At 38.0% G+C, this 17,333-nt stretch overlaps 1 protein-coding gene across 1 annotated transcript in view; it reads left to right on the top strand.

Annotated features, from left to right (window-relative positions):
• Nucleotides 1–17,333, top strand: part of KLHL2 (kelch-like family member 2) — a 174,619-nt gene that overhangs the window by 114,060 nt on the left and 43,226 nt on the right. The window contains exons 8-9 of the mRNA XM_006864541.1: nucleotides 8,180–8,329; nucleotides 13,764–13,881. Coding sequence (XP_006864603.1) covers nucleotides 8,180–8,329; nucleotides 13,764–13,881 — 268 coding nt within the window. The remainder of the gene's footprint in view (nucleotides 1–8,179; nucleotides 8,330–13,763; nucleotides 13,882–17,333) is intronic.

Below are 17,333 nucleotides of genomic sequence, written 5' to 3'. Positions count from 1 at the left end.
TTTTTTTTTTTTAATGTTTTATTGTGTATTGTGTGATAGTCTACACTATAGGGGAACATTAGTTTTACATTCATTCCATCATATGTCGTCTCATTACCATAGTTACCATCCTGTCCATGTATCATCACCCAACCAAAGGGTATACGCTGAAATCCCGCCCGCCCTCCCCTCACGGTCTTCAGCACACAGCCCCTCTCCCTCTCTGGATCCCTTGTCCCCAGCCCCTCCATCTCTTCACGTCATCCTCTTTGTCTCTGTCTCAGGCCTCGCTGCTCCCAGACCCAAGAATGATACTTTTTTAAGTGTAGAAACATTATTTTTAAATACTTCGAATCTTTTTTCTTGGAGATTTTGATTGTGTTCTTGTGTTCAAAAAAAGTATCTTCGGTAGTACAAAAATGGCATTGAGGCCATGTCTGACTTCCTCTCTCTTCACAATAGGGAAGGAGAATCAAACTCAAAATCAGCCCAAGGCTGAGTCCAGTGAGGCAGAGGTCAGACATAGTCTGAGCCCTTCAACCTTCTTTGCCCTCTTCTGACACCAACTCTCCTTCCCACAGCACTCTCTGGTTGACATCTGAGTTCAGTAATCCATTGGAATGGCCACACAGAACTCCTAGGTAATATTCATGATGATGGGGCTTATTAAGGAAGTGAACAGGGTATAATACAGTGTCAGAAACAACCCAGCATGCAGCAACTTTCCAATCAGGAATGCCTCTTCTTTGCCATACTGCAAGAACACCTTGCTTTTATCGTCAACCTCTCAGCCACGTGGCCCCTGACTTAACCTCTTCCCTGCTTGGGCAAGAGTTACAGAGTTTCTTTAGCCAGTTTATAAATATACCCCAAAGAAGTATTTTGTAAGTCAGGCTCCTGTCCAAAGGCACTCAGCTTTACTTGGTCCATGGGTTTGAAAACCTACAGCTGCTCTGTTTCTCCATGTTGCTGCTAATCTGTGCAGGGACCTGGTGCTCCATTATTGGTTCTTCCCACTTGATGGTCCTTTGATGTGTGTTTTGAACCTAGCAGAATAGCAAAACAAACCAGTCCTCACGTTAGAATCCCCTACACCCTGTTTGCATGGTCACACCCAACTGTTTGGTAGGTGTTACAAAGACCATGCTCGAAGAGACGTATTAAATACATTTATTGTACCACAAGTAGGATTCCCTGGGTAGTGCAAATAGTTAGTGTGCTTGATTGCTAACCAAATGTTGAAAGTAGGAATTCACTCCGAGGAACCTCAGAAGAAAGACTTGACAATCTACTTCTGAAATTTTAACCATCAAAAACCTTAAGGATACACACAAAGACAAAAAATAGACTAAAATTAAAGGATGGCAAAAATATATCAAGCTAATTTTAATTAAAAATGAGCATGACTGGCAATATTAATCTCTGATAAAGTAAACTTTAAGGCAAAAACAAGCATAAGAGACAAAGAAGGACATTATCTCATGATTTAAAGGGTCATTTTAAAAATAATCATACCTATGCTCCTAAAAAAGAGCCCCCAAAATGCATAAATCAAACCCTGATAGAATTGAAGAAAGAAATGTGGTGCTGCGGGTTAGTGCACTGCACTGCACAGTGGATTTGAACCACCGGGTTGATGGTTCAAGCTCACCAGCTGCTTCTTGGAAACTGTATATAGGCACGCTATGAGTTGGAACTGATTCAAGGGCATATAACAACAGCAATAATAGTGGGAGATTTTAATACACCACTATCAAAAATGAAAAACCAGGAAGAAACTGAACAGAAAAACGGAAAGAAATGGATCCAGGAGTGTCTTCTAGAGCAGAGCTGAGAAGTCCTGGGTTGATTCTCACTATGAGAAACAGCTATATGGATTTGAAGGGGGAAAAGGCAGACCTGGGTCAGATCACATTGGCATAGTGGGAACATCATAGAATTTCTCATTCAGCTTTGATGGCAAGAGTCTATTAGGTTGTACTAAAGAATTAACTAATATTTTCCCACAGTTTTTCTTTTTTTAATTTTTATCCTTTTTTGGGGGGGGTGGGGGGGTGGGTGGTCCCCAGCTTCATATATATAATTCTCTTGGATTTTTAGTCCTATCTTGTGGGAGTGTTTTCTCTTTGTGCCTCACCTGACATGAGATAGCAACTGCAGCCATACAGCCAAGCTATAGTTGCATCCTCTAAAAGCCCACCAGTAGGGCAAGAGCCACTTGTTGTTGTTTTGTGCCGTGGAGTCGGTTCCAACTCATAGCGACCCTGTACATGGTTTAGGAGGCTGCAAATCTTTACGGGAGCAGAAAGCCTCATCTTTCTCCTGCGTGGAACAGCTTGTAGTTTCGAACTGCTGACACTGAGGCTCACAGCCTGATTAGTAACCACTATGCTACCAGAGTTCCTTAAGGCAAGAGCCACTAACAGCTGCTATATACTAGAGCAACATCTACAACCAACACCTGCTAAAAACTCTGAATTAGTGGTAAGTGTGATCAGAAGCCCAACTCCTGATCACACCTACCAGGAGGCAATTGAAGAGTGCTTAAGAATATACCATGATTGTTAAGTGCCATCGAGTCGAGACACTTCTGACCCATAGCGACCCTGTATAGGGCTTTCAAGGAGCAGCTGATGAGCTTGAACTGCCGACCTGTGGTTAAAACAATTTTACAGCCTAGCACATTTACCCACAGCACCACAGGAGTATATTCATCTAATTAATACATGTTTAACAACACCACAATATGTAAAAAGATGCAGAAAATTTCAGCTCACATGCAGAAACAAGACAGAGTAGCTCAAACAAACTACCAATAAAAAGAGCTAGGAATGGCATTAGAGGCAAAGAGACTTGGGAATTGTCTGAAAGGGAAATTAAGAGAATGATACTGAGGTACATCCAAATGTTCCACAGAAGTATCAAGGAAAATAAAGGAAGAAGTCTGAAAAGTTCTACAGAAACAATCAAACAAAATAGATACAGCATTTGATACAAAACCTGCAAAAAGAGGTCCACATGATTAATGCTAAAATATCAGAAATGAACAATACACGAAAGGACAAAGGAGTGGAAATGAAGGTGTAAAAGCCAGAATCAGCCAGCTTTTGAAGACAAATCAATGCTGCTAATATAGAAGAACAAGCAGAAATAAAAATGTAAAAACCTGAAGAAAGCCTAAGATTCATGTGGAACAACATTGAAAGGAATAACCTAAGGAATTCCAGAACAGTATGAGACAAAGAAAACCACAGAAGAGATCGTTGAAGAGCTGTTGGAAAAAATTTCCCTAACATCTAATAGGAAGAGAAGAAAAGCATTCAATCAGCTAAACAAACCCTAGGCAGGATACACTCAAAAAGAAACCCACCAAGATATATCATAATAAACTCTCCAAAATCAAAGGCAAAGAGAGAATTCTGAAAGGAGCTAAGGAAAAAAGAAGCAAAACCAATAATTTAAGCTTTGATTTCTCAGTAGAAACCGTGCAGACAAGACAATGGGGCGATACATAAAAAACTTTGAAAGAAAGATCTGCCAACCAAGAATCATATGCCCAGCAAAGCTGTCAGTCAAATATGATGGTGAAAGCATTACATTTCAGGATAAACAGAAATTAAGAGATTTTGTGAAGGCTAAACCAGTGCTCTGGCAGCATCGGTGGACTCAAGTGTGGCAACAATAGTGAGGTTGTCCCAGGATAAGGTCGTTATGGGTCAGTACTGAATCGATGGCACCTAACAACAACAACAAAACCAGTGCTCCAAACATACTTACAGGAGTTCTTTGGACTGAGAACCAAACCAGAGATTGACATATGTGACAACACGACCAGAACACAATCCAGAAATGAAAGAGTTCAGAGCAGAACAAAACTACAAGAATGAAATTAGGGGATGTGAGAGGTCAGTCTATGATCAGGACATCTACAGAGCGAAAGAAGGGAAAAGTATAGTAACGGATTCAGGAAGTGAGAAGGTCAGGTGGATTTTAGAATAAAACAGATTGTAATAAAAAGAGGAAGAACTTAATAAAATATAGGGTAACCTCAATATCAGAAAGATGTTTACCTGTGCTTTATTGACTACGCAAAGGCTTTCGATTGTGTGAATCATGACAAGCTATGGACAACATTGCGAAGTATGAGTATTCTGGAACACTTAATTGTGCTCATGAGGAATCTGTACCTGAACCAAGAAGCAGTTGTTCGAACAGAGCATGGGAACACTGAATGTTTTAAAATTCAAAAAGGTATGTGACAAGGTTGTATTCTTTCACCATTCCCGAGAAGCTGGGTCATATGAAGAAAAAACATGGCATCAGGATTGGAGGAAGACTCATTAACAACCTGCGATATGCAGATGATACAACCTTGCTTGCTGAAGATGAAGAGGACTTAAAATATTTACTGATGAAGATCGAAGAGCACAGCCTTCAGTATAGACTTACATCTCAATGTCAAGAAGACAAAAATTCTCACCACTGGACCAGTAAACAGCATTCTTACCAATGGAGAAAAGATTGAAGTTGTCAAGGACTCCATTCTTCTTGGATCAACTATCAACACTCACGGAAGCAGCAGTCAAGAAATCAAACGTCGTATTGCCTTAGTCAAATCTGCTGCACAAGACCTTTTTAAAGTGTTGAAGAGCAAAGATGTCAGTTTGAGGACTAAGATGTGCCTGACCCAAGCCATGGTATTTTCAATAACCTCATATGCATGTGAAAGCTGGACAGTGAATAAGGAAGACTGTAGGAGAATTGATGCAGTTGAGTTATGGTGTTGGAGGAGAATATTGAAAGTGCCATGGACTGCCAAAAGAACCAATATATCCGTTTTGGAAGAAGTGCAGCCAGAGTGCTCCTTAGTGGCCAAGATGACCAAACTTCATGTCTCATACTTCGGACATATTGTCAGGAGGGAGCAGTCGCTGGAGAAGGATATCATGTTTGGTAAGGTGGAGGGTCAGAGAAAAAGAGGAAGACCCCCAATGAGATGGACTGGCCAAGTGGCATCATCTATGGACTCAAGCGTGGCAACGGTAGTGAGGGTGGCCCAGGTTCGGGCAGTGTTTCGTTTTGCTGTGTATAAGGTCACTATGGGTCGGTACTGACTCGATGGCATCTAACAATAACAACAAGGATAACCTCAAAGAAACTTAATACATCTCCATATCATATCAAGAAAGGGAATGTCCAAGATGATTATGGAAGCATTAAAACTATGAAAAATTTGGCAAAAAGCACACACGAAAACATGAACTCAGCACAGAAAGCATACAGAAGAAAGAAATCAGCAGCACCACAGAAAAACAAAAAACATATTGACAGCAGTTAATCCATTGTTGTTGTTGATTAGTGCCATAAAGTTGGTTCTAATCCATAGCGACTCTGTATAAGATTCGAGGAAAATGGCTGGTGGGTCTGAACCACTGACCTGTGGCTCAAGTTGACCTTCTGGTTTATTGCATTACCCTGCAATGCCACACCAAGATTAGAACAGAAATAAATGAGATAGAAAACAAGCTATAGAAAAAAATCAAGACATGAAGCCATTTTTGTTAGATTTGCCAATGGCTATCTTTTCATAGAAAAAATAAGAGGGAGGAGACACAGATAACATGTATAAGAAACTACATGGGTGACATCACGACAGAGCCAGTGGAAATAAAAAGGATAATAACAATACTATAAAGCATTATACTCCAACAAATTTGAAAATCTAGAGTAGATAAATTTTTGAAAAACAAAATCACCTAAACTCACACAGTGAAGTAGAAAACTTGAACAGACTTGAAACAAAAGAAGAAATTGATCAGGTCATTTAAAAACTCCCAACCAAAAAAAGTCCAGGCCTAGATTGCTTTACTGGTGAATTTTATCAAAGATTCAAAGAAGAGCTGACACCAGTTCTACTCAAACTATTCTAGAATATAGAAAAGAATGGAATACTTCCTAATATATTTTAGGAAGCATGTGGGATTGATACCAGGGATGTAAAGATGGTTCAATATTAGAAAAATAATCAACGTAATTCAACACATAAATAAAAAAAGGAGGCATTTGACAAAATCCAACACCATTTCCTCATAAAATCACTCAACAAAGTAAGAATTGAAGAATTATGCGTCTATAATTAAGAGCATATATACAAAACCAGCGGACAAATGCACTCTCAATGGAGCGAAACTGAAAGCCTTCCATTTGTGAACAGGAACCAGACAAGGATGCCCTTTATCACACTCCTATTCAATATTGTATTGGAAGTTTTACCAGAGCTGTAAGGCATGAAAGAGAGATAAAAGGCATCCTCATTGGCAGAGAAGAGGTAAAACTTTCTTTATTTGCAGATGATATGATCCTATACATATAAAATCCCAAATATTCAGCGTAGGCTAAATGGGAAAGAAGTAGATTGTGATATATGCATAGAACTTGTAACAACAGGGCTCTATGATATAGGGATTGAGACATAGTCTGAATGGGAGGAGGGGAAATAATGTTAAGATGCGTGACTGTTATGTGGATATTGGTTTCCCCTGCCTACTATTGTAATACAGACATGTAAGTGGGATAGAAAGGAATATTGGAAAATAGATTACCGAAAGCTTGTAAGGCTGTCTTCGGCCTATAAGTGACTGATGGTGGTTATCTGCTGTGGAGTTGGTTCCGGCTCATAGCAACCCTGTTTCTGAGGCTGTTATTTTTTATGGGAACAGAAAGCCTCATCTTTCACCTGTGGAACAGCTGGTAGTTTTGAACTGCTGACCTTGAGGTTAGCAGCCCACTTGTAATCACTGCTCTACCAGAGCTCCTTTATACCTGATTGGATTAGCTAAAAGGGATTCAGAATTTGCCCCAGGGAAATAGGCTTCTTGTTCAGCCTTTGTGGAGTATGGGGCCTTAGGTGGAATCCTGAGCCCCACACAGAACCTTCTGAGGTGGGACATTCCCACTTGAAAAGACATGTAGACCAACCCGAATGGCTAGAGGAATCAGAAATAGTTCTTGAAACAAAGAACAGTAGGAAAAAAAACAGATTGTTTCCATGTTAATATATTAAGCAAGCTTTTTGCCTTGGATTAAGACCAGAAAAGTCAGTCCATCAGTGTAAAACCCCTTCTAAGACTAGAGCTCAAAGGGAACTCACAAGTAGGCTTCTATGCTCGCTAGTGACTGCCCTCATCTGCTTGTGAGTAGAAGTGGAGGTAATGCAGTAATGAAGACATGGACTGAGTTTGGCCATGTTCCATGTTCCAGAAAAGTGGCAATAGCAGAGACAGTGGCAGACAGGATGGCATGGAGAGATAGAGCAGCAGAGGACTCTAGGTCCATGGACTGAGAAAGGCTGTGTGCCTTTTGCAAAGTTTGCCCTTTGGATATTTAAACAAATATGTGTTGTCTATTTTGTATGTGTACATCAAAAAAAAAAAAAAAAAGACGTAAATCCTGTTGACTGGATGGTACATGGAGGAGATTATATAATCATTGCAAAGTAACAGAATATGATTTATTGAATGTAAAGTTGATAATCTGCCCTGTAAACTTTCACTCAGTTCATAATAAAAACTTTAAAAACAAACAAACAAAAACCCTTATTGAGCAGAGCTGTGTTCTGGCACATAAGAGCTACCATGAGTTGGAATAGACTCAGCGGCAACTGATTTTATTATCTAGGCCACTTGAAGTACTCATTATCTAAATTTTGTTTTCCTACTCTGGCTATGGGTCGGAACTGACTCGACAGCACTTAACAACAACAACAACAACTCTGGCTTAATGTGTAAAGGTAAGAAACAAATGTATATAGCATTATCCAAAGAATTTGTCATATTTTATTGACATTGGAGAATATGATTTTTGTTGCAATTATTATTACCTGTGTTTTTGTCCGGCAGGCCAAATATATCCAATTTGTAATTTTTCTCTTAGTGACATTTGTAATAATTAATGTTACTTTTAGAGTGCCCTAGAGAGAAAAGTGTGGTGCTGTAGAATAAGCACTGGACTGCTCACCCTAATGACAGTGGTTCAAACCTACCAAGTGCTTCTTGGAAACCGTGTCAGTAGGAGTCAGAACTGACTTCACGGCTCTTAACAGCAACAATAGAGAGAAAAGTGATTCCTTTTTACTTCTGTTTGTCAGTTTTACTATGAAATATGAGTTTTCTCATGGAGTATATCTGATACCATCTTTCAGAGGGTTGAAGAAGAAGCCTTGGTCAAGAATAGCAGTGCTTGCAAAGATTACCTCATTGAAGCTATGAAGTATCACTTGCTGCCAACAGAGCAGCGTATATTGATGAAGAGTGTCCGGACTCGACTGAGGACACCCATGAACCTTCCCAAAGTAGGATCTATTGTTCATACTTGTTACTTCATTTGAAAGGCCCATAGTGAAGCTAACTCGGTTTTCACTTGCTTGAATTTTTATGCTTTATTTTAATTTACCTGCAACAGATAATGTGCCGAGGGATTATTTGTAATGAATCTAGTTCAATCTCTGTTATTTTGTCTACTGACAGTGGGAGTTATTCAGTTCATTTAGTCTTTATAAAACTGTATGTTGTCACTTTTCTAAAACTGAGAAGAACTGGTTTTCCTCCCCTAAGAGTTTTATCAGTTCCCTTTATAATAAAAATTAAAGTTGTCATTGAGTTCACTTTGACTCTGGTAACCCCATATATGCAGAATAGAATTGCTCCAAGGGATTTCCAAGCTGCCAACCTTCCAGATAGTAGTTGAACACTTAGCCAATTTTGCAACCCACAGACTCCCTAGTTATAATAGAAAGAAGAAAGTCAGATTAGGTTGAAAGGTTTCTCTGTTAATTTAGGTGTGTATCTAACTGGAAACCTAGTGGTTCACAGAATTACGTATTAGAACTATGAATAATAAAATAGGTTGTTCCATTCATCATATGAATGGGTTTACCCACGTATCATATGTAGCCATTTCAGCATAGATTTCCTATATGTCTTTTCATATCTCCAGCATTCATATTTTCCTGTGTAAAGTTTTCTGTCCCACCTTTGTCTTTTTAGTTAAAGCCATTCATGTTTTACTGATTTATTGCTCTTTCAAAATAACCCCTCATTTCTTTATCTCTTTGCAATTTCCTTCAGCTCTGTTTGCATCTACTATAAGTAGTAGACTACCAACATTTCAAGTACTACTTTGTGTATGTGTATGGTCTTACCAGAATGATTTTACAATGCTTTCATTTATTTACTTATTTTTCACTTTTATGTCTATTTGGGGCAATGATGGATTAAAAAATAAGAATCGGATTCCATTGTTTTCTTGTATCTTTCATTTTTAACTATTGTTCTTTATCCTTTTTATTGAATGTGTCTTTTAACTCCTTTCACTTTTATACTTTTATTTAACATTTTTTCCAAGCTTCATTTTTGGAGTCTACATATTTGTTTCAAATCTATATTGGTATTGTTTTCCTGTTTTGTTCAATGTTAACAACAGTTCTCAATTTAGAATAAATTGCAGATTTTGCTAATATGCTATTTGCTGTTTTTTCTAGATCCTTAGTAAATATTTTAATTTAGAGTGTGCCTTCCAGACTCTGGTGACAGCTTATTAGAAATGCCCACTGACACGGTCTGTTTGTAGAATGTTTCAGTCCATGTGATTGATTGTTATCAAAGCCAAGAATAAGTAACTTGGCATAAAGCATCCAGTGAGATTCATTATCAAATGGATTCATATTTGGCATGATTTTTATAACATGCTCCTGCCTGTTCTCATTTTGTTGACCTCTAGAGGTATGAACATTTTCTCAAAATATTCTAAATTCTTACTGAGAAATATTGTCATTTATCAAGGCATTCACGTCCTACCCTGTTTTAAAAATTGGTATTTGCCTTTTTTAAATTTTCTGATCTCTCCTCAGTTCTCCAAGATTTTTCAAAAATAATTGTAAGTGGCTCAGTAAGTACATTAGCTAGTTCCCTTAACACCTTAGTATGCATGCCATCTTGGGTCTGCTGATTTTATAAATGTTTACATTTTCCAAATACCCTTTTACCTGCTTTTATAAGTAGTCATCTTTATAAGTCTTCATTACTTCATATTTGTCCATTTTATTTGGTGTCAGCTTTTGTTCTTATAAAAAATTAGACTGATAAAAAAGATGTCCAGAGTCTTGGCCAACTTATAGTTAGCATTTATTTTGTGCTGATCTTTCCAACTTATTTCTAAATAGTTTGTTTTATCTCTAATACTTTTAAGGCATTAAATATTTGTTAAAGAAAAAAAAAATACTTGTATTATTCTTCTTACATCGTTTGCTTTGCTATAACTAGCTTTTTTGTAGACCTTTAGAGTAAAAACTAATTTACATCTAATTTCCGGAATAAACATGCCATTTTTAAACCCTTCTAAAAAGTTCTTGATAAAATTCTATCAAGTGTTTTGTTCCTTCTTTTTTGTATGGTTGGGTCATCTGTTCAGTTAACGTTGTTTCTGGGCGTCTCTGGTTGTGACCTTCAAATGGCCTTTCAGACAGTGTTTTGTTTTTAGGTCTCTTGATTCTTCAACTTTTTTGTTTTTGCTTTTTGTAATCCTGTACTGATTCATGAAGGTTCTCTTTTATTCTGCTCTGTCAGAATGGTTAGTAAGGAGGGGCAGCAGACCTAGTGAACAATGAGCAACTCTGTTGCTTTGACTTTGCATGTCCCATTTGCATGATTCCTTCTCAGAGTTCATTTATCCCACATAATTTTTCAAACTTTCTTATGTTGGATGCTCTTTCAGATATATTATTTGCCATTTCAGAGAAGTATATTCAGGATTGATTCTAAGTAGGTAGGTAAGAATGAAGGAAAGATTAATTTCTCATTCTTAACATATTTCATAGCAATGATGCATTTTATTCCAATGAGTCAAACTGGATAAAGTGTAGTAGGTGTGCTGAGGAAAGTATTTTAAGGTTTTTATATCATGTTTCTACCATAGCAGTGACAATACTTTTTTATTATGATTCTATGAATTAATTTGCATTAATGATTTTTTTTATAGCTCAGATATTAGTTTTGCATTTTCAATATTGGGATTATGTAAGGTACCTTTGGATTAAAGCATCATGATGAAAAACTATACTTTAGTATTAGTTTCTTTCTCTTTGAAGTCTGTATTTTTGCAAATGCTAATATTTCTGTGCACATAACAACAACAACATATATTCTTAGATTTTTACCTAGTATGCATATTGAAATTTCCAATTGGAAAATCATGAAACTTGATTTTTTCAGAAGGCAGTTTTAAATCATTATATAATAGGTGAAGAAACTGAAATGAACCGAGTGTGAACTATGTAAGCATGAGAAATTAAACTGTCCTTCATTCTTAGTTACCTACTTAGAATGCACTTGGTTTACATTTCAGTATGTTGTGTTAGCTGCCATTGAGTTGGTCCCCAACTCATGGCGACTCCATGCCCAGTGTTATTGGACTGTTTTGATCCGTAGGGCTTTCACGTGTTTTCAGAAGTGTATCAACAGACTTTTCTTCCTACTTCATCTTAGTCTGGAGGCTTTGCTTAACACCTGCTGATAAGCATCATAGTAACACCCAAACTGCACATGAGATACACGAAGGCAAGAATTCTGCCTCTTGTATTTGCTTAACTCATTACTCTTTGTCCATTTCAAATATGTTACATTTAAGTTTTCCATACAAAAGGTCTATCCACTTTTCTAGATCCTTTATCTTAGAAAAATTAATATGGTGTTTCTCAAATGAGATCAGATAGCTTTTTACAAAGAATTGGATGTCAAAGTTTAGAGCAGCTCTTTTAATGGTAGCCACACAGTGGGTCTTTCTGTTTTTTTAGCATAGTCTATCTCATACAAATATCCTTGCTTTCCTCTACTTCTGTTGTATATTCCTTCTTGTCCTTGCTATACTTAATTCCTGAAGTTCCAAATGCCTATCCCATTTTGCCCTTGTTGGGTGAGAAAAGGACAGATATCATTGCCATTCTCTGTATTTGGACACACATTTTCATTCCATCCTCAGTGTGCAAAAATGAACTTTTACATGGAACCATGAGATTCGTGCTTTGAAAATTGTGAGATTTATAAATCAGTATTCTTTCTCTTTTTTTTTTTAATGTTTCTCTTCTGAGATTTTTGGTTTCATTGATCACCATAAGATACATTATCCCAAGGCTTGGTTCAACTATCATCTGAATCTGCTGGACGGAAGTGTTGAATACAGATCACACATAAACCCCTAAGTACAACATTGATCTGTGCTTACCATTGTGATTTTACAACCTTAAACCCTTCCCTTTTCTTTCCCTTTCTTAATGGAAGGATGGGTACTTGAGGGTTTTCTTTGTTAATGCATCCCATTATTCCTGTAAAAGAATTCAGACCTAAGAAATAACATATTTGGTCTATATTCAAACTTCTTTTTAAGATCTTTAGTATTCCTTCTATGCCCCATTTACTAAATTACTAAAATAGAATTTTTGGGGGGAAACTTGGGATTTTTCTCTGATTCAAGAAGCATGTTTACTATGTACCCATCTTTATAGTTCTAACTAAATACAGGTAGGTCATTGCTTAGCTAGGTTTGCAAACCTCCCTGTTTTGTTTGTATAAGTTATTCCATGTTCTGTTTGTTTTGATTTTTTTTCTTTTTGACATCTGTTTTTCCTATCATCCATTCATCTTTTCCCCAAGATCCTTGCCATTCTTTACAGGTTTTTCACAAGAGACACTATTAACATTTATGTTCTGATTTGACATATTATGTTTTCATTGTTTCCAGGAAGTGTCCATATGCACCCAGTAAAAAGATAAACACACTTGTGTACAAATTTCATTCATCCGTCAAGTCCTTGGATTAGCTTCCTCCCCCATCCAGGAAGCTTTTAACTAAATTATGGCAACTTCCCATGTTATGAAATACTAATATAGCATTTTTGATTATGTATAACTGCATATTGTTCTTGAATTGCTTCCTGCATCTTGTCTTTTAAGTGGGATTTATAAATTCTGGGAGGGTCGATAACATACCTTTTATTTCTTAAGTACAACACCTAGCACTGTTCTGTACACAGAGAGATGATAGACACTTAATAAATGATTGTTGGTTTGAGATAAATTGGTAACACATATAGATCTAATTTATTCTTAGCACCAGACTACTGTGCGTTTGTTCAGTATGATTTCTGTTATCTTCAATTAGATTATTTTATTTATAGGGCTTCAAGGGAAGTCTCTTGAGATAGAGGAATCTCTGCTTTCTTGTGAACTCCCATTCAGTCACTCCTCCTTTTCAATAGGTGTATTGTCCATTTCTTACATCTTTCTTTTAATACCTTACTGTCCTTTTCACTTCACCTACCCACTAATATAAATTGCGTTTGTACCTGCTCTCCTAGTTTGTGGAGATTTGATCTCTGGTCATTGCAAAGCCAGGATCTAGTACATAGCAAGCACTATGACATACTGCAGCCTTGCCAGTGCTGATTGCCTGCTGTTTTTTGGCTTAAATTCTGCTTTTGCTTGAAGGATCAGAAACTTATTTTAGTTTCTGACATCCTTATTTATGACTAAATGTGCTAGATAATAGAATTTTAGTTCTAACATGTGCCCCTTTTGTTGATGTTTATTAAATGTTGATTAGGTGGTTGTTTTCCCAGCACACCCTACCATCTTCACCGTAACACTCTTCACACCAGTGTCTTTGTAGGATGTTTTACATTCCTAAATTTGCAATAGTCATTCCTTCAAGTACTTACTTTTCTGCCCTTCCAGTTGATGGTCGTGGTTGGAGGCCAAGCCCCAAAGGCTATCCGAAGTGTGGAATGCTATGATTTTAAAGAAGAACGATGGCACCAAGTAGCAGAATTACCTTCCAGGAGATGCAGGGCTGGTAAGCATCATGAATTATGGTCACTTCCCTTCCGCAAGGTCATTGGGAGCTTCTCTCTCAGGTTTTATTTGATTTATTAAAATTATTTGTGTTAAAAAAGCTGTGTAATTAAACAGTTATTCAAGAGCTTAGTACAGCTCACTTAAGACAATGATGGGGGAATAGCTGTTTCTGTCTTTGTCCTTTTATATATCTTTCTGATTCTCTAAGTATAAGGAAGAGCTAACTGTTGGCTTGCTTTTTGTTTATTTTTTTTTTCTTGTTTTCTTACTAGTTCCCATGTCTCGGAATCAAGTCGCTGGCAAGGGGTGATGGTTGTTGTTGTTTTTTCTAGTTACCCCAAACCACTGCCACCACCACCTTTGGTAAAATGTTGAGAAGAGAATTGTTTGGTTTGAGACCCTTTGTTCTTGGAAACTCCTGACTCAACCACATTAAAGCCACAACTTCCTTCTTTCAAGCATTCATTTTATAAATATTTTTTGAAACAGATCTTATTTCGCCAAAACTGCAATCAGCAGGAGCAGTTGTCAAACTCTTTTTTGATTATTCCTGAGACATAAACTTGGATCCACATTTATTTAAATTCATATTTTTCATAGAAAAATGAGTCTTCTTTTTTTTAACTTCTTATTGTGAATTGAGTGAAGGTTAACAGACAAGATCATCAGCTTTACTTTCAATAAATTGTATGTATACCTTGTTTTTTTCTCAGTGATTACAATCCTCTTCCTGCAACAACAGCTATCCTGCTTCTTCCCTGTGGCTTCCCTTTTACATCTTATATTTCACAAATGAATAAAGCAAAAATATTTCTATACCTACAAAACAAAAAATATATATTCATTTAAATGTCCTAAGGGTATATTCTGCAAGCCAGCCTCCTACCTTACTCAGTCCATGGGCCTAGGGCTTGCTACTGCTCTTTCCATCCATACCATTGCCTCTGCCACTGTTTCTTCTGTTAGCTCTTTTCTGGGTAGGATCTCATGCTCCACACATGCTCTTTCTTCTTTATGGTCCTGAGATTACCTGTTCCTGAAATGAAAGATTTAACCACTCCCCCTTTTAGTTACACATCTTCGACAGTTACATTTGTAACAATCACAATCCTGCTTATGATTACTATAATTGAATCATATAATCCTTTCAGCATCTTGCCCCACCCCTTTTCACCAGATCCATCTGGAAAAGAGAAAAACTATTCAGTGGGGATTCTACTTACCCCCTCATTCTGAAACTAAGCACACTCATGAAAGCTTGTAGGCCATCCACTTCATGCCTTTGTTGTTGTTAAGTGCCGTCGAGTCGGTTCTAACCCATAGCGACCCTGTACAGGGTTTCCGAGGGTGTAAATCTTTACGGGAGTAGAAAGCCTCATCTTTCTTCTGCGGAGCGGCTGGTAGTTTCGAACTGCTGACCTTAAGGTTCGCAGCCCGATTTGTAACCACTATGCTATCAGAGCTTTATAACCCCCCATTTTTGATAGCCAATGTCTAGATTGCCTGTCCTTATCAACCCAGTACACTGAGGAAACAGGTTTGTTCCTTGAGATGAAGAATTTTTCTGGTTGAAGTTTTGAGCAACTGCATCTATAAGCGAAGGCCCAGTTCATCAAATTTTAGCAATTTACACTTGTGTCACAGTATCAAGCTTCTGTATCTTCAGCTGGTTGTGCTCTGGTCAGTTAGCCATTCAAGCAAGGTCAAGTGGTACTAGCTGCAAGTCTGTGAGTTCACGCACACTCTCCCCCCACTTCAGACACCAGTGGCTAGGTCACTGCCCATGGGCTTTGGAGTTCACACATCTCCCTAAACACCAAAAGGCGCATTCTGCAAGTCTGCCTCCTGGCAGCTGTCTCTTAGTCCCTCTCTTCCCATGAATCTAGAGTCCTCAGCTGCTCCCACACTCCATGTCCCCATCTGTGCTTCCATCAATGGTGTCGTTGCTTCTCTGCATAAGGTCCCACATTCTGCTTGTGTTTTCCTCCCTTGATGGTCCTAGGGTCCTTTGTTTCTGGACTGTTAGATTAACTGATCATCCATTTTTGTTAACAAAACTTCTACCTTTACAATTGTGACAGTTGCAATTAGTCATAATAACAATTACTCATTATTGAATCATAAGAATTTTATCCCCAGCTCTTTTAACCAAACCCATCTAGACAAGATGAAACTATTCAGTGGGGACTCTTTATTCTCCCACGCACTCTTAAATTAAACTCCCTCTTGAAACCTTGTAAGCCAGTCACTTCATGCCTTTATTGGCCCCTCATTTTAGGTAGCCAGTGTCTAATTTGCCTGACCCTATCTATCCTGTGTACAGAGGGGATAGCATCGATACTTGATGTGAAGACTCCTTCCCTCTCTGTTGATATTTAGAGTTACAACCTCCTTGAGTATAGGTCAGGTTCATCAAATTATAGCAATTTACCCTGCTTTTCCTTTATTAAAAAATTTTTATTGTTTTATCTTCCTCTAGTCGAGTTCTGATTTTTTTTTTGTTGTTGTTCTGATTACTAATGTATGTTTACAGCTGTTTCTCTTCATTTTGAGTTGTGCCCCATCAGCAAATGAAGGTCCCACAGGCTTTACTCCATTCGTGTCATCACGGTCAACTCTACTTTGAGGAGGCAGCTCTTCCCCAGTCACATTTTGAGTGCCTTCCAACCTGAGGTGCTCATTTTCCAGCACTATATTTGACAGTGTTTCTCTACTATTCATATGGTTTTCAGTGACTAAATATTCGGAAGTAGTTTGTCAATCCTTCTTCCTAGTCTTTCTTTGTCTGGAAGCTCATCTGAAACCTGTCCACCATGGGTGACCCTGCTGGTGTTTAAAATATCTGTGGCAGAGCTTCCAGAACCACAGCAACTCACAAGCCACCGCAGTATGACAAACTGACGGACGAGTGGTGGATACAGGGTTCATAGGGACATGCAAATTAGACATTGGCTACCTAAACTGGTGTGTGTGTGTGTAGGGGGGTGCTATAAAGGGACTAAGTGGCTGGCTTACAAGTTTTCAAGCAGGAGTTTAGTTTCAGAGTTTGCAGGAGAAGGTAGAATCTCCAGTGAATAGTTTTCATCTTGTCTAGACAGGTCTGGTGAAAGGAGATGGGGAATAAGAGTCTTATGATTCAATAGAGAGTTATTGTTATCATGACCAATTGTAATTGTCACAACTGTAAAGGTAGACGTTTTGTAACATAAAGGGGGTAATAGTTAATCTTACAGTCCAGGAACAGAGGTCCCTAGGAAAGTCAAGGGAGAAGAGCATGAGTGGATTGTGGGATCCTAACCAGAGAAGCAGTGATACCAAAGATGGAGGCAGAGATAATGATATGGAGAGATAGTGCAGCTAAGGACACTAGACTCATGGAAAGAGAAAGGTTGTGTGCTGGCAGCCAGGAGGTTGTTTAAATGATTATATATGCCTAAGTGTTTTTGTGTA

The sequence above is a fragment of the Chrysochloris asiatica genome, unplaced genomic scaffold (assembly GCF_000296735.1).
Source record: "Chrysochloris asiatica unplaced genomic scaffold, ChrAsi1.0 scaffold00066, whole genome shotgun sequence".
In the NCBI taxonomy this organism is placed as follows: Eukaryota; Metazoa; Chordata; class Mammalia; order Afrosoricida; family Chrysochloridae; genus Chrysochloris; species Chrysochloris asiatica.
The sequence above is the reverse complement of the archived record's forward strand: the minus strand, read 5'-3'. Positions and strand labels throughout refer to the sequence as shown.